Genomic DNA, 26,561 nt, shown 5'->3' with positions numbered 1-26,561 from the left:
TGACCCAAGGAGGTGTAAGACTTATACACAGAAAACTACAGAACACGGCTCAAAGAAATGAAAGGCCGCCTACATGGAACGGCAGCCCACGTTCGTGGACTGAAAGGCAGCGTCGTTAAGATGGCAATACTGCCTAAAGCAATCTAAAGACTCAGTGCAACCCTGACCAAAATGGAAAAGCTGATCCTAAAATTCACATGGAATGGCGAGAGACCCAGAACAGCCAAAACTATCTTGCAAATGAAAAAAAGCAAAGTCAGTGAACACATACTTTCTGATTTCAAAACTTACAGAGAGAGCCTTGCTTATGGCAATAAAATTGCTACTGTCTTATAAACTAAGAAAATTGATCCAAGTCCAGGGTTACTTATTTAGTTGTCAACAGGGATGAGGAAACAACTCTGCTACATTATTAAAACCACGGTGAAGAAACTAGACCGGGAACACACCACCAGTTCTGCCACTCACTGCGTGGCTTTGATAAAATCAGGCACCTTTCTACTATGTCCCCAGAACTCTTTCCTTGGGCACAACCCATTTTGTGTGATTTGGGGAGAATCAGGTCAGGTCTGATGAATGAAAGCACTCCAAAAAGACCAAAGAAGGTTAAGGAGCTGTCCAATGACACCACGGTTCAAAACGAAACCAAAAGCTCTTCAGTGAAAGAGTAATAAATCTAGGAGTTCATGCAATCATCCTATAAAAAAGCATTCCAAATTCAGTAACCAAAATTTCTCAAATAATTATACAGAGAGGCTTTCTGGAGGCTATAGACACGTCATATCATTTGATTATTAAAAGCAGCAGCCACAGAGCCAGTAAGTGCCAGTGCCAGAACAAAGGCCTGAATGACACACACGCCCCCTTTCAGTGTAACTCGCCAGCAGCCGTCCACACACACTCTGGTCAGACTAGACAGTAAGCAGGCTGACTCTGCTTCTCCTTTGTTTTTGTTTCTTCTACAACTTAAAACTTACAAACGGGGTCTGACACCGGTATCTGAACGGAAGGATCCGTACGCCCTCCTTCCTAACAGCGGAGGAAATCGGTGGGTACCTGAGAAGCCAAACCGTCAGGAGCCACCTGGGTGAGCGTCGTCAGGAGGGCCCCCAGGGCCATGGGCAGTCAGCGACACACCCCCTCCCAGAAACTCGTCTCCGCGAACCGAATGGATGAGATCATTCAAATATTTATAATAGAGATTGCTGGACAAAAAGCCAGGTAAAAAGACCTGAAAGAGAGGATATGCATTATTTCAATGGTGGAATCACACACGCCACAACTTTATTTCAAAACACAATTCTACCTACAATGCTACCAGTTACCACACACGATTTTGCTTCTCCTTGTTACATTCCAAATATCACCCCTTTGTATACAGTTTACATTCTAACTCAAACTATAATGAGAACTTACAATTTACAGGTACTTTGCCCCCAAAACACTTGCCATGCAACTACTGAATGGACTTGATATCAAGACTTCTTAGTGACCAGAAACCAGTCACTAAGAAGTGGATATAATTTGAAACTAGATTTTTCTGGTTTGTTATAAATATTTTTGCATATACACTGATTCTGACTTTTGAACTGATTTCCTTAAGATAAATTACCAGGGGTGTGATGACTGAGTGAAATGGTCTGAAGATTTTAGCTCTGATAATGCAGGAGGATGTTGAAGACATATCATTGCACATCAGGCTTTCCAACACTGCTGTTGTTTTTTTTAAAATCATTGTTTAATAAATGTCTAATGCTATATGATGTTTTTATCTGCATTTAAAAATTATATTGATGCTACGTTTCCACATTTATTATTGGCATTTCCCATTACCAACTTTTCCTTCACAACACTTGGCACAACTGTAAATATGTACGCCTGTGTTTAATATGTGCCTTCCTCACAGACGGAGGTCCAGGAGGGCAGGAACCACGTCCTGTGCACCGCTGCACCACCAGCGTCCAGCACAGAGACGCTCAGTGCTACTTGACGAAGCATCCTTGACTGTATTCTTAAAATTGGCTTAACTTCCTTAAATACACAGTTAGTAAGGACTATTTTACAGTTTGTTTTTCTGTATTTTAACTTTATTAACCAGAAAGTTTACGTTCTTTGTATGATACAGATCTTGAACTTTTCCTTTATGATCAGAAACTTTTCATTTTAATCATGAAAAAATGACCAACCCTGGGCAATTGCTGATAGTCCATCCAGGTTACCACTAGCCCTTCAATGATTTTTTTTATGTGTAACTCTTCCATATTCCTGAAACCCAGTTTCTACATGTGGTGTCGTGTAATCCCTTTCCGCCTAGATGCCCAGGACATATTTAAGCCAAATAAACTCATGGCTCATCCTGGGCCCTGCAACGCCGAGTAAAGCCCGCTCTGGTTCATTAGAAGACTGATCCACGCACCACTTCCAACACTTGGTTATTAGGCAGTCATTACTGAGGCCCTGTAAGCGACCGCGACGCTGAGAACTCGCGCTGCAGCCCCGCTGGGGTCCTGGTGAGACACTTGGACCGTCTCCAGGCTAATGCTGCAGGACCCTATGCAGTGACCCACGGGTGTGACAATGAGTGAGGAGAGCGCTTCACACTTTTAATGCTTGCTGAGTCGGACGCTGCGTCCCTAACACGCACTCTATACATCTTACCTCATTTTTACCCACAAACTACGCTGAGGTAAGTATCTCTATTAGTCCATTTCACAGACGAGCAAAGGTAGAGAAGGTGAGGAGCTGTCCCGAGGTCAGCCAGTCTGTGAAGACGAACGCGCAGCACGTGCGCCCCACCCCTGCCATGCAGCTTCCACCTTCCACCGTTCTGTTACAACTGGTTTTCCCCACACAGTATTTTGGGTTCCAGCGGTAAAAACTTCTCGTGGTTTAATGCCTTTGAAGTCTGGTTACCTTCTCCATGGTCGTCCAGGCCTGACGTAACGGAGTGGTGAAACAGTTGGGCAGGGGCCCACCTTCCCTGCAGATGTTGGATTCAATTTCTAACCGCACAACGTCATCGAATCCAAGAGGATGTGTGGCTTGGAGGGAGAAGTACCTATGGAAGAAAGACAGCCAAAGTGAAACCGAATGCCACACAATTATTAGCAGCTTCTGGCCCCTACGCCAGAGACTCTTCTGTGGGGCTACTTGATTCAGCCCGCAGACCCAGGACACAGAGAGGGGCTGCTGACAGCCCTGCCCCAACCTTTATTCCCGCTGCCCCCGAGGTACCTGAGTCAACCCGCCACCATCCTTAGCTCCACTCTTCTGTTTCCGCAGGAAAAAACTTTCTTTTTTCTTGTTATCAGCATTTTCTTAACAAAAAGTGAGTCTCCCATCTCGCAACAAATAAATTGGCAAATATTCCTCTATGATTTAAATTTTGGAGCACTCCAGACCAAATATTTAAATGTAAATGCTTGCTACATTAACGTCCATATAACAACGTTTCCTATATAATACTTTCCCACAAATACATTATACTAAAATAAACACTGGACAAACATTAAAAGCTGCATCCCAGTCCAAGTTCTGCCACTAATTCACCCTGTGACTTTGAGAAAGGCACTACCCTCTGAGCCTCAGTTTTCTTATCTGCAAAATGGGAAAAATCAGACTAGCTCCCTAATCTGGCTATTTATCGGAATCACCTGGGTGTCTTCTAAAACTAAAGGCCCCTGGGTCACACCTCCAACCGGCTGAGTCAGACTCTCTGAGAGGACAGAGGAGCTCCTGGGTGCTTCTCCTGCTCACAGCCCAGCGCGAGCCTGCGCAACAGCGGCCAGGACACGTGGCCCGGACTCTTCTCCACCCTCCAGTCCTCCTCTTACCACTTGCTTGTGGACACAGAGACATATTACTTTTCTTTACAGAACAAAGAAAATCAAAAAAAAAAAAAAAAAAAAAAGAAAAAAAAGAGGGACAGAGTTTTCCGTTCTGCTCACTGTAAGATTTTGCTGCCCTCTTATTTTCACTGAAAACTACTGAAAAACTATCCCCCTCTGAGTCATCAGTCTGGCTGAGCAGCTCTGCACCAGAAGACATGGTCACCCCCGCACAGGTATTTAAGACCCTCTGCAGTCCAGTCCAGCGAGTTCCTCCTCCGCTTACACGCCCTGCTCAGGTGTCAGTTACCCAGAGCCAAGAGTCTTTAGTGACATGCTCCCCAGGTTCCTATGGCTCTGCTTGTGCTGGTGCCTCTGCCAAGAATGTCCTTTCCCACTTTCTCTGGCCAGCAGAATCCAACTCAGAATCCAATCCAAATCCTCCTTCTGTGAAACCCTCAATGAACTCACCGCCACCATCCCGCTTGCCACACACACACCTCCCCTTTCCCCATCAGCAACTTTTACTCTAAGGACCCCCACGCTGTGCACACCCCAATGAAAAGCAGCTTGTACGTGGCTCCCTGTGAGCTCCTTGACAGCAGAGACTGAGTTTATTCATCTTTATTTCCAAAGAAGACACCAAATACTCAGTAAGTATCTGCGAAACGCTGAATGCACCTATCAACCAAACTCACTTGTCATATAAAATCATGGCGTCGTTCTGCGCTTCCTGTCCATCATACTGGCCCTTTTTGGCAGCAAGCTGAGACTGGAAGTTATCAGCTGCCAACCAGAACTGTAAGATATTCACTGCATCCTCTTTTTCCATGTACTGGGAAGAAAAAATACAGAAGAAAATAAGACTACAAGCAGATTTCTCTCACCAACTCCAATCCATATGTGAGTTCCAACTATTAATATACAAGACACAAAGGAAAAAAACAACACAAAACAAAAAACCAACCTTTCCCACCCCCCTCCAAACAGATCTACATGTTTAGTTAATGCCAGCCAGCAACTTACAGTCATTTGAGATCGAAAAGTTTAAAAATATTCTTTTAGGAGAAAAAACAAAACAAAACAAAAACCTAACAACAGCAAAAAACCCAACCACCACGCAGCTGAATGCAAACTTTAGTGAACCAGAATAAAAATGACAGTAAAGATGGATTAGTGGCTCCTCACTGGCAACATTCAAATAGTAAACTAACCAGACCAAATCTTTTTTTTTTAAACATTTTTTTATTGAGTTATAGTCATTTTACAATGTTGTGTCAAATTACAGTGTAGAGCACAATTTTTCAGTTATACATGAACATACACATATTGTCACATTTTTTTTCCGCTATGAGCTACCACCAGATCTTGTATATATTTCCCTGTGCTGTACAGTATAATCTTGTTTATCTATTCTACATATGCCTGTCAGTAGCTACAAATTTTGAACTCCCAGTCTATCCCTTCCCTCCCCCCACCCCTGGCAACTACAAGTTTGTATTCTATGTCTATGAGTCTGTTTCTGTTTTGCATTTATGTTCCCCCTTTTTTTTTTAGATTCCACATATAAGCGATCTCATATAGTATTTTTCTTTCTCTTTCTGACTTACTTCACTTAGAATGACATTCTCCAGGAACATCCAATTTGCTACAAATGGTGTTATGTTGTCGGTTTTTATGGCTGAGTAGTATTCCATTGTATAAATATACCACCTCTTCTTTATCCAGTCATCTGTTGATGGACATTTAGGCTGTTTCCACATCTTGTCTATTGTAAATAGTGCTGCTATGAACATTGGGGTACAGGTGTCTTTTTGAAGTAGGGTTCCTTCTGGATATATGCCCAGGAGCGGGATTCCTGGGTCATATGGTAAGTCTGTTCCTAGTCTTTTGAGGAATCTCCATACTGTTTTCCACAGTGGCTGCACCAACCTGCATTCCCACCAGCAGTGAAGGAGGGTTCTCTTTTCTCCACAGCCTCTCCAGCATTTGTCATTTGTGGACTTTTTGAATGATGGCCATTCTGACAGGTGTGAGGTGACACCTCACTGTAGTTTTGATTTGCATTCTCTGATAATTAGTGATACTGAGCATTTTTTCATGTGCCTATTGATCATTTGCATGTCTTCACTGTGGAGAATTGCTTGTTTAGGTCTTCTGCCCATTTTTGGATTGAGCTGTTTGTTTTTTTATTAAGTTGTATGAGCTGCTCATATATTCTGGAGATCAAGCCTTCGTCGGTTTCATTTGCAAAAATTTTCTCCCTTTCTGCAGGTTGTTTTGTTTTACTTATGGTTTCCTTTGCTGTGCAGAAGCTTGTAAGTTTCATTAGGTCCCATTTGTTTATTCTTGCTTTTATTTCTATTGCTTGGGTAGACTGCTCTAGGAGACCATTTTTGAGATGTATGTCAGATAATGTTTTGCCTATGTTTTCTTCTAGGAGGTTTTTTGTATCTTGTCTTATGTTTAAGTCTTTGATCCATTTTGAGTTAATTTTTGTGTGTTTAGTGTAAGTGAGTGTTCTAGCATCATTGATTTACATGCTGCTGTCCAGTTTTCCCAACACCATTTGCTGAAGAGACTGTCTTTATTGCATTGTATATTCTTGCCTCCTTTGTCGAAGATTAGTTGACCAAAAGTTTGTGGGTTCATTTCTGGGCTCTCTATTCTGTTCCATTGGTCTATATGTCTGTTTTTGTACCAATATCATGCTGTTTTGATGACTGTAGCTCTATAGTATTGTCTGAAGCCTGGGAGAGTTATTCCTCCAGCCTCTTTCTTCTTCTTCCGTAATGCTTCAGCAACTCTAGGTCTTTGATGGTTCCATATAAATTCTATTATGATTTGTTCTAGTTCTGTGAAATATAACCTGGGTAATTTGATAGGGATTGCATTAAATCTGTAGATTTGCTTGGGCAGTGTGACCATTTTAACTATATTGATTCTTCCAATCCAAGAGCATGGGATATCTTTCCATTTTTTTAAGTCTTCTTTAATTTCCTTAATCAGTGTTTTATAGTTTTCTGTATAAAAGTCTTTCATCTCCTTGGTTAGATTTATTCCTAGGTATTTTATTACTTTGGGTGCTATTTTAAAGGGGACTGTTTCTTTACTTTTTCTGTTGATTCATCATTAGTGTAAAGAAATGCAACTGATTTTTGAACGTTAATCTTGTAACCTGCTACCTTGCTGAATTCTTCGATTATTTCTACTAGTTTTTGTGTGGACCTTTCAGGGTTTTCTATATATAGTAGCATGTCATCAGCATATAATGACACTTTTACCTCTTCTTTTCCAATTTGGATCCCTTTTATTTCTTTCTCTTGCCTGACTGCTGTGGCTAGGACTTCCAGGACTATGTTGAATAGGAGTGGTGATGGTGGGCAGCCTTGTCTTGTCCCAGATTTTAGTGGGAAGCTTTTGAGTTCTTCACTGTTGAGTACTATGCTGGCTGTAGGTTTGTCACATGTAGCTTTTATTATGTTGAGATATGTTCCCACTTTACCCACTTTGGCGAGAGTCTTTATCATAAATGGGTGTTGAATTTTATCAAATGCTTTTTCTGTATCTATTGAGATGATCATGTGGTTTTTGTCCTTTTTCCTGTTGATGTGATGTATTACATTGATTGATTTGCATATGTTGAACCACCCCTTGTGTCCCTGGGATGAACCCCACTTGATCATGATGTATAATCCTTTTTATGTGCTGTTGGATTCTATTTGCTAATATTTTGGTAAGGATTTTGGCGTCTATGTTCATCAGTGATATTGGTCTGTAATTCTCTTTTTTGGTAGTGTCTTTGCCTGGTTTTGGTATCAAGGTGATGGTGGCTTCATAGAATGAGTTTGGGAGTATTCCCTCCTTTTCAGTCTTCTGGAAGAGTTTGAGAAGGACTGGTATGAGTTCTTCTTTGTGTGTTTGGTAGAATTCCCCGGTGAAGCCGTCCAGTCCTGGACATTTATTTGTAGGGAGGTTTTTTATTGCTAATTCGATTTCATTTCTAGTGATCGATTTGTTCAAGGGGTCAGATTCTTCTCGGTTCATTCTTGGTGGACTGTATGTTTCCAGAACCTTGTCCATCTCCTCTAGGTTATTCATTTTGGTTCCATACAGTTTTTCATAATATTCTTGTATGATATTCTGTATATCTATGTTATTTGCTGTAATTTCTCCATTTTCCTTTCTTATTTTGCTTATTTGTGCTCTCTCTTTCTTCTTCTTTTTGAGTTTGGCCAGAGGTTTGTTGATTTTATTTACTTTTTCAAAAAAACAGCTTTTGGTTTAATTGATTTTTTTCTATTTTTTTTAAATCTCTATTTTATTTATTTCCTCCCTGATCTTTATTATTTCCTTCCTTCTGATGACTTTTGGGTGTTTTTGCTCTTCTTTTCGGACCAAATCTTTTATACTTGGTCATTTCCACCATTCCACACAGCCGTATTAACCAGAACAAATGCTGACTTAAACTTATGGCAAAAAGAGGGAGTGAAAAAATAAATCAACTGAGTAACTGTTCCTGTGAAGAGGGAGGATGCAAGTGTGAGGCTAAGTTGCTGCCTGTGAGACCTGGAATCCTTGCTGCTTAAGAGGCACTTGCTTTGCAATGAAGCGATTTGCTGCGGCCTAACAGCTGCAGAGCCGGAAGCCTCGCTGGGCGGCCCTGCCGAGCGGCTCAAGGAGACTGATAACAGCAGGGAAACTCCCTGCTTCCCCTCTCTCTTCTGAAGTCTGGTCACAAACATTTATGCACTGGAGTCAAGTACCAAATCTGCGGTTTTAAAACAGTTCTAAATAACTAAGTACCTGCATTCTCTTGTAAGAAGAACTTTAATTAGGTTTTTCAAAATTAGTTGTTGCACACCGAATTTTCATGTTCTCTTCAATCTAATATGCCATTGAGTACTCTTGCCATTAGACGCAACACAGAACAGTAATAAAAGTACTTAAATCCAACTGATCTTTTTGGAAATGATATGTGTGCTATCTTCCACAGCCAGGGGCCGAGCAGTTAGGGTCTAGAGGCCGGAATGCCCTAACGGAGTGCAAAAGGAAATGCAGACTTTACCTCAGAGAAATAAAAGAGGGCTGACTCACAGAAGAGGATATCAGCCAGGTAAACAGCTCCACTGGTCAGCACTTCAATCTGGTATTTACAGAAATGGTGACTTCGGAGAAATTCACTAAAGTGCCTGCATGTGGACAAAAAGGTAAACGTGAGGGACCGACCAAGCAAAGAGCTCAACTGGGGCGATACAGCCTTTCCACCCTGTGCGCCTGCAGCTCACCAGCCCAGGCCAGCGTTCCCCCTCTTCTCGCAGTGCGTTCTGCTTCCTCCAGCTGTAAAAGGTCTCCCCACCTCGCACTGGGCAGTAGCTCTCCCCTGATACCTGCCACATGCTACCTCTTATTACAGCAACGAAGGAACATGGCCTATTGCTCTTTTTAGGCTGTAATTTTCCTCAAAGCAGATCCTACATCTGACTGTGCACAGCACCCTTTTCATAAATGTTATGTGAAAGAATGAATACGTAGATTTTTTTAGAGGGCATGCAGCAATAATTGATCTAACAAAACTCTGGAGGCAGTTTCAACAAATCTATGTGAATTCAGTAACACAGCATCCATTAAGCCTCAAGCACGCACTAACAAGCGAGGGTGCCCATCTGAAGACACGCACTGTTTACACAGATAAACCAATCACTACAGCACACCAGTCACAGTCATCCGCAGGGGACTTCAGAATTAAAGTCTTTAAATTAGGAAATACTGGCAGTAAAAATAAAAATCTGTTTTATTTTTAATGCAATTCACATTATTTATATTTAAAAGAAACCATTAACCAAGGCAGTCACAGAGTATGCCTAAAAGATCCTGTAAACATTCAAAGTACTTAAATCCTCAAAGGTAGTTTGTTTTTAGTTCTATTCTTAAGACTGAACCCAAATTCCCAAGGACGAGAAATGCGCAAGGAGGAGGCTGACTTACTCTCGCTCCATCGCACTGAAGACGATGGACTGCGCCAAAACGAAACAGTTTGGATCCACCTGCCCATCTTCTCCGCAGATCTTTGCTGCAAAAGAAATGGTGGATACTTAAGTTTTTTTCTAAGTCCAAACTACACATATTTGTAAATCAAACTAGGAAATAACTGTAAATGCATATAAATTAGAAGATTTTTAAATGAAATGAAAATACGTGAACAGCTGATCTTGAGGTAAAGAAGGCCTTTTGAAGCATACACGCAAAAGTGGAAATCAAAAGATTCAACAATGTAAGATTTTTATACCTTATAATACCCCCATAACAAAATAAAAGGGCAAACTGGGTAAAAAAATTTGCAGCATATATGACAGTTTACTCTGTGAACGACACATTATTTTCACTCACGTATCAAGAGCTCTTACAAACTAAAAAGAAAGTCCCAAAAGAAAAATGAACGAAGGACAGAGAAAGAAAACTGACTAAAGAACAAATATAAAATGGCCAACATGAAAAGACACACGTGCTCTCTAGTGAGCACAGTTTAACTGCAGATCAGAACAAGGAGGATGCCGCCCTCCGTCTAGTCAGTCGGCACACAGCTGTTTCAGCAAACCCTATGCTTGACCGTGTAACGGCACTGCAAGCTTGGGCAGGGGCGTGGGAAAGCTGACCATTAGCGGGAATACAGACTGGTCTATCTCTGGAGGGCAGTCTGGAAGTTTCTAGCATCAGCTTTAAAAATGTATATACCCCTCCAACAAGCAGTTCTATTTCTAGGATTGTAACCCAAGAAATTACGGATTTGTGAAAAGAGCTATCTGTAAGATAAAGTTTATCAAGATGTCATTCGGCACAAATTTTAAAACATAAAATGGGCTAAAATTAGGAGTGGCCTAAATAAACTGACGAACCAATGAGCCGCTTCCCCAGCCCGTGCGCAAGGCTGGAAAGCCCCGCCGCGACGGCTGGGGTCACAGTTCACGGCCTCAGCGGGCTCTGAACGAAAGCCAGGGGTGGCGGAGAGCTTCCGGGCCACCCACACCCGTGCTCTCCCAGGCAACAACACACAGCGCACCCCTGCCCTCCGGAAACGCCTTATGTCTGGCCTCCCGTGCTCTCTGCCGACCACTCTGCTTCCGACTGCACTCAGCGAACAGAAGCAATCAGAGCACCATCTCCATCACCTGCCACACTGTCGGCTCCCACGAGCCGCCACCTCTCAGTCTCTCCTGCTCCTGCAGACGAACTGCCCTCGCTCCCACCAGACCACTCTCACTCGAGCACTGAGTCCTACCCTCTTCTGCCTCCTGAGGACTTCTCTCCTCCAGCTGCTGTCCCCTCCCTCCCGCATCAACACCCCCTTCGCTACTGGCTCACTCCCACAGCTGTTGGTACGTTGTACGCGTGCGCACGGACAACACACCCCCAGAGGCTCCCTCCACACCTTAAAAACAAACCCCAAACCACCGTCCCTTGACTTAACACTCCCTTCCAGCTCACCCTCAAGCAAAATGCCTCATACCTGCTGTTCCCACTCCTCCTCCTCTCTGCTCTTAAGGCTCCCCTAGTTAAGTTTTTGTCCCTAACGGTTCACCGAAATTAAGAGGACCAGTGGCCCAGCTGCCCGCCGGGCTGTAAAATCCATTCCATTCCTGGTGTTCATCTTCCTCACCCTGTCAGCCCGACTTAACGCCTCTGGTCCCTCCCTTCCTTCCAGAAATACTTTTTCACTTGGCCTCCAGAAAAGACCGTGCTCTCGACACACAGTTGATGCGGGGGGCCGACACTACCGGCAGCGTCTTCCCTGACTCCTTCGCTGGCTCCTCCTCACCTGCCAGGCTTCCAGGTGCTGGGCCCGCCCCAGGCCTCAGTGCTCCGGCCTCTCGCGCTCTCAGTGACCGTACTGGGCTCCACGGCTCTAACCCACCTGCGTGCCGATGACTCCCAAGCAGACACCTCCAGCCTGCACCTCTCTCTCGAGCTCCTAATCTAAGGTCCCGCTGCCCGCGTGACACTCCCCACCTGGACATCTGAAACCCACACCCCTAACTTCCCCGTCAGAACATCTTCATCTTACAAACAGTGACTCCTCTCTCCCGGGTATTCAGGTTTTAAAAAATGAAGTCATGCTGGATTCCTTTTTTACTCTCACACCACTCACTTCCACACCAACCAATCCCTCCCAGAGCTACACGCTACTCTGTTCAGACTCCTAACAGTCACGACTAGAACAGCCCAGGGAAGTCTAGGAGGTGGCAGCGACAAACACTCACATACAAACAGAGGGACGATACAGAAAACCCAAATCCCACGACAACATCTGCGACAAAACCTGGTGGAAACCCCAAACGGCCAGGAGGTGGGGACAAGCCACCAACAGTCATGAGACCCACGAGTTACAGGCGTTCGTGCATGTGGGAGAAGAAAGGAAACCAGTAGGATGCTCTCCCGGCGGGCCAGGTGGCACGGTGGGCAGATGCGAGCGCACGGTGGGGCCCGGGGCTGCAGCCCCGCCGAGGAGTGGAGGCCCAGAGCACCCCGGCTGGCGAGAGGCTGCCGGGAGCAGGGCAACGGGCTTCAGCTCATAAATCGAAAATACTAATTTTTGTAATAAAAATTCAAAACTTAGGAGCAGGACTTGATGGGACTATGACAAATATTTGCTCACGAACCACTTCTATCTGTGATTTCCGGTGCCCCTGAGGTCTTTCTGATACAACACAGTAAAAGCTTTCATTCTTTCATTATGACCTACAGAAAAATGTATTTACGTGACTCAGTGTACACATACACGTGCACATATGATGGAAACAGTCTTCTGAAACGGTGGTTGTCTGCCCTGGCTACTATGAAGCACTTTGATCTTTCTAGTTGAGTCCTTTTTTTGGCAGGGGGGTAAGGACATAAGGGGAGACCGGTCCTAACCCACAGTTTGAAAAACACTACCAATAGCATACTAGTTAACACGTGAGGGTCTGGTTTCAAATCCTGATGCTGTCAGGTCTGAGCCGTGACCCTGGGCACATTACTTACCTTCTCTGTGCTTCCTCACATACAGAGTAACAACTGTGTTTATGCCACAAGGTTCTTTAGAAGAATAAATGAGGTTATCCTTGGAAAGTGCTTAGAATGCTGTCTGGGACACAGTGAGTGCTCAGTAAACGCGTGCTACTGGTGTTCTTGCTGCTGTTAATTCAACTCAGAATCTACTAATCTGGGCCCAACAAGTAAGAGAGGAACTTTTTGAGTGAGCTACAGTCAGACGTAATAAAGTACCCTGAAAACAGACGACCAAGGGACTTGCTGAATTTCACGTTCATGAAAAACTCTCTGAATCAATTACCAAAAACAGGCATTGTGGGGCATCGCTTCAAGCACTGCTTACCTATGATGTCGTTTCTCATTGCTTCTGTAATGGGTATTGGCTTAGCAGCATCTGGAGAGATATATTTGGTAAAAGTATTCACTGCATCTTGTTCTATACCTGCAAGGCAAGAAGGGGACAACTTCAAAAACCACACGGCACCTTGGGTGGTACTGGACCACATTCACGCAGAGCAGGGCTCTGCAGTGCGCCCAGGCCCATGCGCACGCACACAGAGATGTACGCACTTTTTATTACAAATACTACTTATTAACATACTTTGGACAAAACACGCCCCATCGCAGTGCTGCTTTCACACTATCCGGTCTGCAGAGCAGAGGCGCGTGACATGTGAACCGCCCCCCCACGCCCCATCTGAGCCAACAAGCTCCTTAACAGGACTCACTTGTGTGCAGCCTTGTCCCACAGCACTTCTACAGCCATTACCTGAAGGGCTTCACACAGTGGGGGCTCAAAAATTATTTATAAGTCTACATTTAAAATACTTTTACCAAATTGCACATTCATGAATACATTCATTTGACTTTCAACAACCCTGGAAGGTTACAACAATGATTTCAAACTTTTCAGTCTTGGGACTTTGCAATCTTCAAAATTACTGAGGCCCATAAGAGCTTTTGTTTATGTGAATTTTATCTATAGATATAAAGGTATTAAAAGTTAAAATGAGAAAAATTATTCAGTTAAATTAACAACACTAAATCTGTTAGAATTTAACATAAACACCAATTTCAATAGAAAATAACTGACAAAGTTAGTGAGAAGAGGGCACTGTTTCCCATTCTGCAACTCTACTTGTCTTGATAGCAAATACATTCTAGTATCTGTTTTGCCCTTCAACCTGTTGTGCTACTTAGTTTTGGCTGAAATACATGGGGCTCTGGTGGTGTGAGAAGAAATGCATGCACATGCACAGGCACACGCACACACATACGCACGTGCACACAGTCTTTGTCCTGGTTCCTGGCACAGAGCTCCTAAAACCCACAGAGTCTCCAGCGGCAGGGCCAGAGGAGCATCCTTTGTTACCCTTTCCGCCCTCGGAGAGGTTTATGGTGATGAGGTGACCGGTGGAGTGGGGCCCGGTTGTGAGAAGGCCCCACGCCCAACCTCCGGGGAGGGTGGAGGGGCTGGGGGCCATCAGCTGATCACCAATGGCAGTGATTCCATCAGTCGTGCCGCGTGACGAAGCCGTACCCCTCCCCGCCCCACTTCTGGGCGGGTGACCGTATCCACGTGCCAGGAGGGTGAGGCACCTCAACCCCGTACAGACAGACGCTCCTGCACTTGGGACCCTTCTGGACCTTGCCTTGCGGACCTACCACCTGGCTGTTCCTTTCTATCCTTTATAATATCCTTTACAATAAACCAATAAATGTAAACAAAGTGTTCTCCTGAGTTCTTTGAGCCATTATAGCAAATTGCTGAAACGAGGAAGGGGTAGTGGGAACCCCTGGTTTACAGCTGGTTGGCCAGAACCAAGGTGACAACTTGGGACCTGTGACAAGCATCTGAAGTGGGTAGCCATCATGTGGGACTGAGCCCTTAACCTGGGGGTCTGCAGTTAACTCTGGGTAGTGTCAGGATGAAATGCACTGTAGGATACCCCGCCGCTGTCCACAGAGAACTGGAGAGTTGCTTGGTGTGGGAAACCCACACATGTGGTGTCAGGAGTGCTGCAAACACAGAGGTGGTTTTGTTTTATTTATATTAAGAAAATCTGGCCTCAGAGATGTGTAATTGGGAAAAGGAGTATTTTAATAGCTTTCTGAGATAACTGTGGATATATTCTTCTTTGATATATCAAAACTTGAAAAGTGGTAGTTACTTAAAGGTTAGAATGTAGAATCTGAAACCACATTAATGAACTTGTATTCTGTTACATTAAAATCTACTGGTCTAGCTCCTATGTTGAAAAGTCTTCTACTCACAAATGATTTTATAACATTACATGCTTTCAAATATTTTAGAAAATATTGGTTCACTGACTTATGAAGATCTTCCAGATGCTGAAACATCGCATAATATAGTGTAAAAAAAGAAATCACATCGCCATTACCACCATGATCTTACTGGAACACTCTTTAAAGCTGTCAAAACCCACGGTAATGAATACAAGTTTTCCAAATTCTAAGATTCACTTGAAAAATTTTACCACTGGTCAGCAAACGCTGTCAGCTGTTTTCCATGAAATGACAACTCATTTTATGGGGCCAGAAATATGCTGATACAACACCAGATAAAAGCAATGCAAGACGACGGCATGCTGACACCCATGAAAACACAGACACAAAAATGCTCAAGAAATACTAGGAGATCCAGTCCAGCAACGTATGAAAAGGCTGATACTCCACAACCAAATGGGACTTACCCTGGGAATGCACGTTTATTCAACATATTTTTAAAAAATCAATGTAGTCCATCATATTAACAGACAAAGAAGGAAAACCACATGGTCATATCAAATGACACGGGGAAAACACTCGACAAAGTTCAACACCATTCATGATTCAGACAACAACTCTCAGTAAACAATAAGGGAACTTCATCAACCTGATACAGGACATTTGCAAAAACCCACAGCCAACCCCATCCTTGATGGTGAAAGACTGAATACTTTCCAAGACCAGGAACAAGACAAGAATTTCAAGCGATCTACAGAAAGCTCCTAGAGGTGACAAGTGAGAAATACAGCCATAGAAAATCAACATATAAAAGTCAATCATATTTCTATATACTAGCAATGAAAAACTAGAAACAAACAAACAAAAATGTAAATACTATTTACAATGCCACCAAAAAAGGGGAAATAAAACACGTGAAGGATCTATATGCTGAAAACTGTACAATGCTGATGAAAGAAACCAGACCTAAGAAAATGAAGATACATCATCTCTGTGGATTTGAAGACTTGATACAGGTAAGACGTAAATTCTCCTCAAACTGACCTATAGGTTGAATGCAATTCCAATAAAAATTCCAGCAGGGTTTCCTGTAGATATAGACAAGATTATTCTAAAATTTATACTGATGGAAAAAATAGCTAGAATAGAAAAAACAATTCTGAAAAAGAGCAAACTTGCAGGACTCATATTATCCAATTGTAAGACTGACTACAAAGCTGCCATAATCAAGACAGTGTGGTACTGGTGAAGGAACATACACATCACGGAACAGAAGAACAGAGAGCCCAGAAATGCCCTGCAGTTACGGCCACGGGACGAAGGCAACCCAGCAGGCTAAGGGTGGTCTTTAACTAACAATGTTGGAAACTATTCCAACTCAACAATCCCCATCTCAAGTTCCACTTTGTAAAATGATTTAAAATTTTTTTTTTAAAAAGGATAAAGCGACACAAAAATCACCTACTTACTTTTCATTAATTTTCCAGACAGTTCCTTTAGTGGAGAGGAGGGACTATTTCTACTGGCTACTGTCAGTCTGGAGGACTCCTGGGTGTCTGTGGAACTTGGACGAGCCCCAGTTCTGGCCATTTCCAGGTGGAGAGAAGGAGCACTGTGACATTCCTGGGAGAGCAGCAAGTGATTCTGAGTGTTGCTAGTTCTGGAGTTCAGGTCAGTCCCTTCCGATGGAGTCAGAGGCAATGGTGCTGAGCGAGAATCCTCCAATCGCTTGTCAAGAGACTCGGCGACAAAAGCTGCTGTGGTCTCGTGATTTTTAGACGGAGAGACAGGCTCAGCCAATGAGCTCTGCTTCACTGTGTTCAGACTGTGTGCTCTTATTCGGGACCAAGTTGTAGAGTGAAAACTCTCAGCTTCTAACCAAAATTTAACTAAATGCTCCATTCTCCGAAGTTCCATGAATTGAATGAAATAAGGGAGGACAGCAGTGTCACGCAGGACTTGTTCAAGGGTCTTTGAAAGACTTGATTTGGTCTCTTGAGTCTGGTAGTCCAGACAAGATCTGCCTAAAAGAAGCAAAAGAATTAGCAGTTCAGTAACAGATAACAATGGTCCAAAACTTATTAAAAAGGTCTTTGTTACTCAATTAACCCTGATCATTCTTTTCATGGCAACTCAGACCACGTAAATTCTTAAGGAAAACATCTTACATGACACTAGCCCCAAAGAAAAAAGGCCAATAAAATATGGAAAAAATTACAACCTCACTAAAAATTCCAGAAAAGCAAATTAATACAAGAGCGTTTTTCCTGTCAAATTGGAAGATTAAAAAAAAAAAAAAAAAAAAAAGAAGCACTAACAAGAGCACAGCAGAACAGGTAACAGGCTCAAGCCACTGACAATGGAGCCGTGAACAGACAAGACCCTTCTGGAGGAGCGTTCAGCAACGACGGGACGGCCTCGGCCATCCGCACAACTTTCAGTCCAGTGACTCCACTTCCAGGAACCCACCCCGAGGAAGAACTGTGGATGTGTGGATACAGCTGGGAAGATGTTATCAACTCTTCAGCATTATTTATAACAGAGTAAAGAGTCAGCTCTGGGGTTTTATCTTGAAAAATAAAACTAAACTTAATAAAACATAATAAAAGTTTATTTTATACTTAACTAAATTTAGGTTATAACCACAAGCTGATTATTAGAACAAAGAAAAAAATAAAAAAGGTTTAAATGTTCACAGCATGATGTAAAGAGACTCATTTTCATAAAATCAACTGGGGCTTCATCAATTCCTCAAAAGGGCTTTTCTTAACCTTTTGATGTTTCTTATGAAGCACTTCGTGGATCTCATCCTTGCTGGCTATCTTATTGTCAATGTCAACACCTCTTTCATGAACTGCAGGAAATCTTGATCTTTGCAAGACTTAATTTTTTTTAAATTAAACTTTTAATTTTGAGATGATGGTGGATTCACACACAGCTGTAAGGAGTAATACCGAGAGCTCACATGCACACTTTATCCAGTTTCCCCCAAGGGTAACATCTTTCAAACCACAGTTCAGTATCACACCAAGATACTGACACTGACACAATCCACCGATCTTATTCAGATCTCCCCGGTTTTAGTAGTACTCCCTCGTGTGTGTGCACAGTTCTATGCAACTTTATCACAGGCACAGATTTGTGTAAACACCATGAAGACAGAACAGATCCAGTAACATAAGGGTCCCTTGGGTGGCCTTTCATAACCAACTCTCACATCCCAAACCTCTGGCAAACACTGATCTGTTCTCCATGTCTATCATTTTGTCATTTCAAGATGGGACTAACACCTGTTGGCATCATCCCCCGATTCAGCCAAGCTGTCCTGCGTATCAGCAGTTTGTTCTTTTCACCTCGCTGAGCAGTGCTCTGTGACATGGAGGTACCAGTGTTTAACTGCTCACCTGCTGAAGGATATCCAATTTTTAGCTTTCACACTGCTATGAACATTGGTTTTTTTGTGAACATAACTTTCCATTTTCTGGGATAAATGCCTAAAACTGCAACTGCTGGGTCACATGGTAATTGCATGTTTAGCTTTATAAGAACCTGCCAAACTGTTTTCTAGGGTGGCTGTGCCATTTTTACATTCCCACCAGACATATGAGTAATCCAATAAAACTTACAATTTTACTTTGTGACCAACACGGATGTCATTTGCAGCACACGGCCGAGCGTGACCCACAAAGACTCTGACACCTCGGCTTTGAATACACACAAAATGTTAAGCAGGCAGAGAGAGTTATCGAAAGAGGAACTAATTGTATTAGAATTTAATCCATTCATGGATTTTTTTCAATTTGCGATAAAGTTACACACAATTTTTATACGTGCAGAAATGTGGGCAACAAACGTTCAGAAAACAAGGACCTCTGTGTACCCTTTTGTTTTTTTGCAGGGAGAGGGAGGAATTATTTTAACATGACAGAGACCCTGCTGTGTACAGCACGAGGTGACCAGCTCTCCTCCCTTGAGCGTACCTCGACGTCCTCTTCAGACTTCTAAATGGCTACACAGCGCTGCAGAGAATGGCTGCATCACAACTTTACTTCCTTGTTGAGGGATATTCATACGTTGCTCCCAAGTTTTTGCCATCATACACAATATTGCAATCGACAGCCTTCTACGTGTACATGCATTTTTGTGCACATATGGGAGCATATCTGAGGGCTAGATCTTATATTTTATTTTTGATAAATACTTGCAAGCTGTCTTCCAAAAAACTGTTACCAAATTACACCTCCACTAAACAGGAGCGGCTCTTTCTCTGCATCTACATTAACATTCAATTATCAAACTAAGTATCTGCTGATGTATTAGGGGAAACGTTGACTCATCATTTTAATTTGCATTTCACTGAGTACTAGTGAAATGAAGCATTTTTTTCATATATTTAGTAGCCAGATATATTTCTTCTTCTGGAAATGGCCCATTTTTCTGTTGGGCATGCTGTTTAAATTTACACAACATGGTACCATCCGTTACACTCAGAGCTGTTATTTCAGTTTAAACATGTTTTTTCAAAGCCCAGTCCCTCCGGCAGGAGTTTCACACACCATACTCAAATTCCTCCTCCTACTGGAAGTTAACAAACACAGAGTCACTTACCCAGGTCCCCAAAATGAGCGGCCTCCATGTGGCTTGGCTGCTTCTTAAGTGTCGCGGTCCTGCTACTTGAAAAGGAGTCCATGTTGGCGGAAATGGCATTGATTGCAACGTGACTTGGTCCTGCAGCCTCCAGCAAGGCATGATTTTTAGTGCTTTTTTGTGGGGAATGTACGGAGATTGAAGCTATAATTTTTCAAAAAATTATTAAAAATTAAACACAAATGATAGCCTAAAACTGTCTCCTAAGGGAACTTTAAAAATTCGATTTTGTAACACTTAAGTACATACACTCAACAAAAAATACTTAGGGAAAAGATAAATTAACCAAGCAGCAGAAAATTGGAAAACACCCTACTATTATTTATAAATCTCAAAATACTGTGCCAAAAATGAAACTTAAGAGAGCTCTTTCTTTGAGAACGTTCTCTTTGAGAACTTCTGAGGACAGAAAGTACCAAAGCCAGCATTCTGAAACACGGACCTCTCTCAATTCCTTAATCCTTCTTGCCGAAGGAATGAAACTAAAATCGCAAAATAAAAGCTTAGGGGGAAAAATTAGAAAAATATGCTTCAGAACAACTTATTTTACTTTTTAATTGAGTAACAAAATCTCACCATCTAGTAAAACATTTATGATCAGAGTTCAATGAATTAATAGGAAATAATCAACTCCATATTACAACATGGTCAAAGAACCCTATGAACTTGTTGCTACAGCTGAATTAAAATTCCACCTATTCAATTTATCCCACACAAATATCAGAGACTCTTCTTAAAGGTTTTTTAAGAAATTTCAGATTAGTGCGTTGCTATAGCAAGAAGGCTAGAAAGGATACAGGTCACTTAGCATTCCACACCCTCAACATAAATACTCTGAGATAACTGAACTTGTGCCTGGCGCCACTTGTTTTACTGAGCAGTTAACAGGTAAGCTGAAGTGCTCTCAACCTGAGCAAACAGTTCCTGGACACAGAGTCTGAGTAATCCCACGTAATATTTCCTATGGAGAATACATGGTGGTGTAATTCAATCTGTTCCTCTGAGATGTGTCTACAGGATGGAGCAGGTACACACATCCATACCTGTTTTCCAGGCATTTATTAGTCTATCATGCAATAAAGCTGTCTTTAAATGATTTTTTTCAATTACATAAGGAAGTTTTCTTTGGTTTTTATTTTTTATGATATGCTGAATGCAGCAAAATCATTTTGGCAAGTTTATAAACAATAATATCTAGGTTTTTTTGGTAGAGACAAGAAACTACAAATAACATTCTATAAGAACAGTGAGGTTCCCTAACTGTCTCCTAATTAGATGTGGATGATGGTGTGAAATACTATGAATTCCTTCGTGCAAGGCTTCTTTCCTCCTCCTTACCTTCTCTATTAGAATGACTTACTTCACTTGCTCCTTCCCGACATCCCACCTTCCTAGGTCTCCGTGGTCCTACCCTCCACTACCACTTCCTCTCCCTCTGCCTCCCCTCTCAGCCTTTCAGAATCCATTTATTAAATGTGTCAGGTACGGCCTCCTTCCATGAGCCCTCTTCTTCTGCAGCTTCTCTGTTCTTTTATTCTTTCTGCTACAAAGCACATTTATTCTCAAGCCTTCAGTTATTACTAGAGCAATCTTCTTCAAACTTTTTTTTAGCTGTAAGCTCACCCCACTCAAATAAACTTAAGTGGGACCCTAATATGTCTGTAAATCAGACAGAAGTCTAGGTAAAATAGATATCTAAAATCTAATGGTTATCTAGAATAGACAAAACAGAGTTAATAGTAACTCCGGCTGATTGCAGGGGAAAGCCTCACGCACACCCTGGCCGTGGGCCTCTCAGCGACAGCTCCGATGGCACAGCTCTGTGGACTGGAGGCCAGGTGCGAACCCCGATCTGCATCTCAGGCTGACCTCTGATCTGGGATTCAGTCCCCTGTCTCTTTTATTTGCTACTAGTCATCCTCACTTTGACTTTACGATCTCGAGACCAATTTGTCCAAATGTCAAACTTCCCACATTCTCTTCCAGACCGATTCTCCATCTTTAACTTCCCTCTCTCTGCTCAGCCCACTGGTCCCCAAAGCTCAAAATCTGTTGACTTTTTCTGCAAGATACTCACCTGTTTATTCTCAACACCACACCCTTAGTACAGATTTTTCTGTGTTACAGCAGAAGCACTTCTAGGCCTCCACCCTATGTAACTCGCCTTTCACAAAGGCCATATGTAAAGCACCAACATCCTGTTCAAAAGCCCAGAGTGACTCCCCGTTTTCTCTCAACTCTCTTTTCTGGTCCTTAAGACCCTCTACATTCTGACCTTAATCTATCTGTAAAAACTTCCCTTAACTAGTCTGAAGGTCCCTCTGCCCAGTATATACTCAAGAAATAAGAAGCTGGGCTGGTAGGGGAAAAAGAGAAAGAATCAACTCTTCCATTCAAACCCTTCCTAGTGTTCCCACGGGTCAAGTCTCACTTCTACGAAGTCTTCAGACACCATTTGCTGAGCTCAAACTCCCCCAAACTCCTTGTGATACTATAAACGCCTCTGTTGAAACGAGACAGTAACAGCCCCCAATGTACCACCTACTATGTACCAGGCACTGTACTGGTTTCTTATTTCATTTATCTCTCACAACAATCTTGCAAGTCCAGTGTTTTCCTCATTTTGGAGATGAGTACACAAACAGAAAAAGGTAAGTACTTAGTCGTAGCCGTAAGTCAAAGACGTAGGAGTCACTTCAAGAAGCAGGATTTCAACCTTGGTCTGCTAGACTCTAGAAAGTCACTCTTTTATCTTTGGTTAAAAACTCCAACTCTAGAGTTATCGTGGGGACAAGGTAACACATGTATATCAGTCTCAAAAGCACTTCCCACCTCACATCCCAAAACTGAACATGTAATTTCCCAGCTGGGCTCTGCACCAGTCACAGCCTTAGGCAAGCAGAAAGGTGGGTATTAACCTTAACCTTCTCCCCCCATACCTTACACTTAATCAAGAACAAAGCTCTGCCCATTTCATCTCCTCAATCATCTGCCCAGGTCTCTTTATCTCCATCACTGCTGGCCTCACCCAGGCCATCTGTGGAATCACTGGATTAATGCTGCTCCCCCACCAAACTGTAAGGTGGAGGAGGGTGGGGTCTGGGTCTAAGTCTTTTCTGGTTACAGCTACAGCTACAGCCACAGTTCCGTCTAACGCCTGGAACAGAAGAGGTGCTCAATAAACCGGAGCTGTCACTCTTTCAGTTCACCTGCTGCTGCTCTAAGCTTGTCCTTCTAATCAGACTGCAAACTTCTGGAGGGCCTGCGTCCTCTGCTGCTTCTGTCTTATTCTAAAGTCAGTGAATGCTAAGCACAGATTGTGGACTGTCACAAACAGAACAAGGGACTATTTTAGCCTGGTACACATTCAGAGCTTAGGTAGGCCAAACCCCCCCGTCTTACAAAGGAGGGAAGTCACACGACTCCCTAAGGTCCCACCGTCAGAGGCAGAGCTTAGGGCAGAAGGCTGGTGTGCCTCAGACATCAGCATGCCTTCCTTCCACTAGCCTAGTCTTCACAAGCCTCTGCTCACTGAGGGCTTTGAGCCTTTACCAATGCCAATCAAATTCTGCTTAAAGAAGGCAGTATGAATGGACATGGAACCCAACCGGTTTTAAATGATCAGAAATAAGCAGAAAATAAGGCTGTAAACCACCCCACTTCTCTGATCTCACAAGTCTCTTAAGTTATAATTAGTGTCTCTCTGGCAAACTGAGCATATGGGGTTAATATTCAACGCTAGCTACACAACATATAAACACTTAAAAAAATGTAAGCAGCAATCTATAGATTTCATGTAAACAAATTACATTTATGAAGTTTATATATAATGGATATAGGAATAATTTTCATTGTAATTTTCCCACTCCAGTTTTGTGCACTGACATAATGAAACCTCTCAAAGCTACAGCAGGGATTCCAATGTGAAAAGGCACGCTCCTCCCCATAGATAAGGATAACATGTCGACTCCAACGAAGTGTTCCGAGTAAACGTGAAGGCCATGCATCCAAAGCAGTAAGGCAGTGGAACTGTAAGCCTCACGCTTCCAGACAGACCACGGAAAAACAAGGCTTCTCAGGTCAGTTGTCAGGCTGCTCGGTAAAGAGTATTGCTTGCTTTTTGTTTTTTAAAATAAAGTCAACCAACCACTTTTAGGGAACAATCAGATGTGTGACTCACAAGGAGGACACTGATTCACTGCAACCACTGGGGCAGCCAACAAGTGCGTGTTGGTGAGAGGTTACAATATGCTGGTGCTGAAGAGCATATAAACTAACAGGGAAGTAAGTCACAATCACAGGTGATTGTTAAAGGAGGCAGAACAGCAGGATTAAAGAGCCCACCCCTGCCAAGCGCTGACTCACCTTTAACTGACTTGACATCGGAGGTCTTGTCTTGTTCCTTGCCTTTCACTGGAAGGTAAGAGAGCATTATGACCAACTTCCACAGTCAGAAAGTTCCATTCCACACATTGTAAAGGCCAGACAAGCTTCATTCTAACAGAGGAGTGTTCAAAGTTCCACAACAATGGACTAACTGCCTTGGAGGGGGGGCAGGGCAACCGTCAGGGAAGCTTCTCTCAGGAAGTGACCTTTGAACAGCATTTGGTCACTGAGTGCTTAAGGAGAGACAGTGTCGGAATATCTGGGTTCAAATTCTGGCTCTGCCATTCCATAGCCCCGTGACCCTGGATAAGTTACCTTAATTTCCTGAGTCTCAGTTTCCTTGATTTATGAAACTAGGTCACTGTTACGAGCTAGGAAAGAATCATTTCATCAGGGAGGATTTCAACCGCGGTCAGCTAGACTCTAGAAAGTCACTCTTTTACCTTTGGTTAAAAACTCCGCCTCTAGAGTTACTGTGTGGATAACACATGTAAGTGGATGTCTCAAAAGCACCCCCCACCCTACATCCCAAAACTGAACATGCCGTTTCCCAGTTGGGCTCTCCACCGGTCACAGTGGAGACTTCCTCAGAGCGCTACAGGTGAAAAAATAAATACTTGTAAAGGGCTTAGAAGAGGGACTAGGACAGAGGAAATTTAGGACATTGTATAGTATCATGACCACGTGCCACTGACTACTGGATGCGTCCTGAAGAAAAAGACAGGCTCTTACTTACTGGGTATTTCCACCACAGCATCAAATACAAACATTTGAAAACTTCGAGTACTCAAGGTTTAACAACTGTCTCTTAAAAAATTATACAATCCCTCCTTCATTACATAAAACACTGGAAATTCTAACGCAGATATACTAACATCCAAGAAGGAAGGTGCATGGCAGCTTAAGCCAAGTGTGAACCTTACAGAATCTGACACAAGACTATTTTTAACCCACTTTACTTTTCTTGTGTCAAATTCTGGGCTCCTATCCACCTGGAATTCATTTCTGTATTATAAGGGGCTGGCGGACTACAGCCCAAGGGCCAGATCCAGCCCACCGTCAGTTTTTTGCAGTGTATACATATTGTCTGTCTGTGGCCACAAGGACAGAGCGAGACAGGCCACAGAGCCTGCAGAGCCTAACACAGTCACTATCTGGCCTTTTACAGAAAGTCTGCCTACCCCTGATGTACATAACAGGGGGGAGGAAATCGTAATTGTTTTTTTCCATTTTTTTTTTTTTTTTGCCAAATGGATAACAAACATCACTTACCAATTATTCCAACTCTTCCCAACTGAGTAAGAACTCTACATGCCAACTTCCCATACAGATCGAGGTCTGTCTCTGGGCCTACTGTTGCAATTACTTAACTACATAATAAGCCTCTGGCAGAGCCAAGTCCCCGGTCATTCCTTTTTCAAAAGTACCTTCCATATTAACCATAGGATCAACTTCCTGACCCTAAAACCCCCATGGCAGGTTCTTTTTAAATAGCACTGGCTTAATGACTAATATGGGTGAAAGTTCACATCTTTCTGGTAGGGAGTCTTTCTATTCACGAACATAGTACACCTCCACTTACCTGGGTCTCCTTTATGTCCAGTTACGTTTTGTAAACTCCATAAAGATTTCACAGTCTTTTGTCTATATTGGCATACAGGGATGCAACTGAGTTTTAAATACTTGTTCTATGGTGTATGTGCAGATTTTCTCGAATTTTTTATACACAGTCATATTATCTGTGAATAATGGCTCTTTCCCTCCCAAATTCCCTTTCCCTCCCAAAACTGAACTCTTCCATCTTTTTTTCATGTGTGTGTAATTGTGAAGACTATGTTAGCTTTCTTTTTGTTTATATATCCCTGATACAGTTTTCTATCCTTTTACTTTGAACCTTCCCGTGATCTTTTTAACATCTAAACAGTACAGAACAGGAATCTAACGTGAAGGTCACCATCTTTTTATTGCCTGGGTCAGTCCATTTCTGTATATGGTGATCACTGCTTTTTATTTCTAAAAATGAACATTCTTAAAGCTCTAACTACAACTATGAATTTGTTGACTTCTCCTGGTAATTCTGTATATTTTGTTTTATATATTTGGAGACTAATTTTCAGTACAAACCAGTTCAGAATTTTATCTTCCTAGTACCCTGCTCATTTTATTGTAATGTACAGACCTTTTAAGCCCCTAATAACATTTTATGCTTTCAAATATTTCACCTACCAAACAAGCTTTCTTCTGGTCAATATTTGCCTGGTATATCTTTTCCATTTATTTTCAATTTCTCTATGTCCTTATGTTTTGGTTGTACCTCTGGTAAATAGCTTATGGCTGGATTTTGGCTTATTATCCAACCTGAATCTTTATCTTTTAGCCCACTTATATGGACTTTTGCTAGATTTTTAGCCATACAGATTTTAGTCT

The 26,561-nt window shown here is 42.5% G+C and overlaps 1 protein-coding gene across 1 annotated transcript in view; it reads right to left on the bottom strand.

Annotated features, from left to right (window-relative positions):
• AKAP10 (A-kinase anchoring protein 10) overlaps positions 1–26,561 on the bottom strand; it is a 45,748-nt gene that overhangs the window by 14,322 nt on the left and 4,865 nt on the right. The window contains 10 exon segments of the mRNA XM_032498923.1: positions 1,057–1,074; positions 1,076–1,231; positions 2,914–3,058; positions 4,526–4,662; positions 8,896–9,019; positions 9,816–9,900; positions 13,198–13,296; positions 16,571–17,125; positions 19,710–19,892; positions 24,114–24,161. Of these exon segments, the coding sequence (XP_032354814.1) occupies positions 1,057–1,074; positions 1,076–1,231; positions 2,914–3,058; positions 4,526–4,662; positions 8,896–9,019; positions 9,816–9,900; positions 13,198–13,296; positions 16,571–17,125; positions 19,710–19,892; positions 24,114–24,161 (1,550 nt within the window).

Source organism: Camelus ferus, chromosome 16 (assembly GCF_009834535.1).
Source record: "Camelus ferus isolate YT-003-E chromosome 16, BCGSAC_Cfer_1.0, whole genome shotgun sequence".
Lineage (NCBI taxonomy): Eukaryota > Metazoa > Chordata > Mammalia > Artiodactyla > Camelidae > Camelus > Camelus ferus.
Note: the sequence above shows the minus strand (reverse complement) of the source record. Positions and strands in the feature narration are given on the sequence as shown.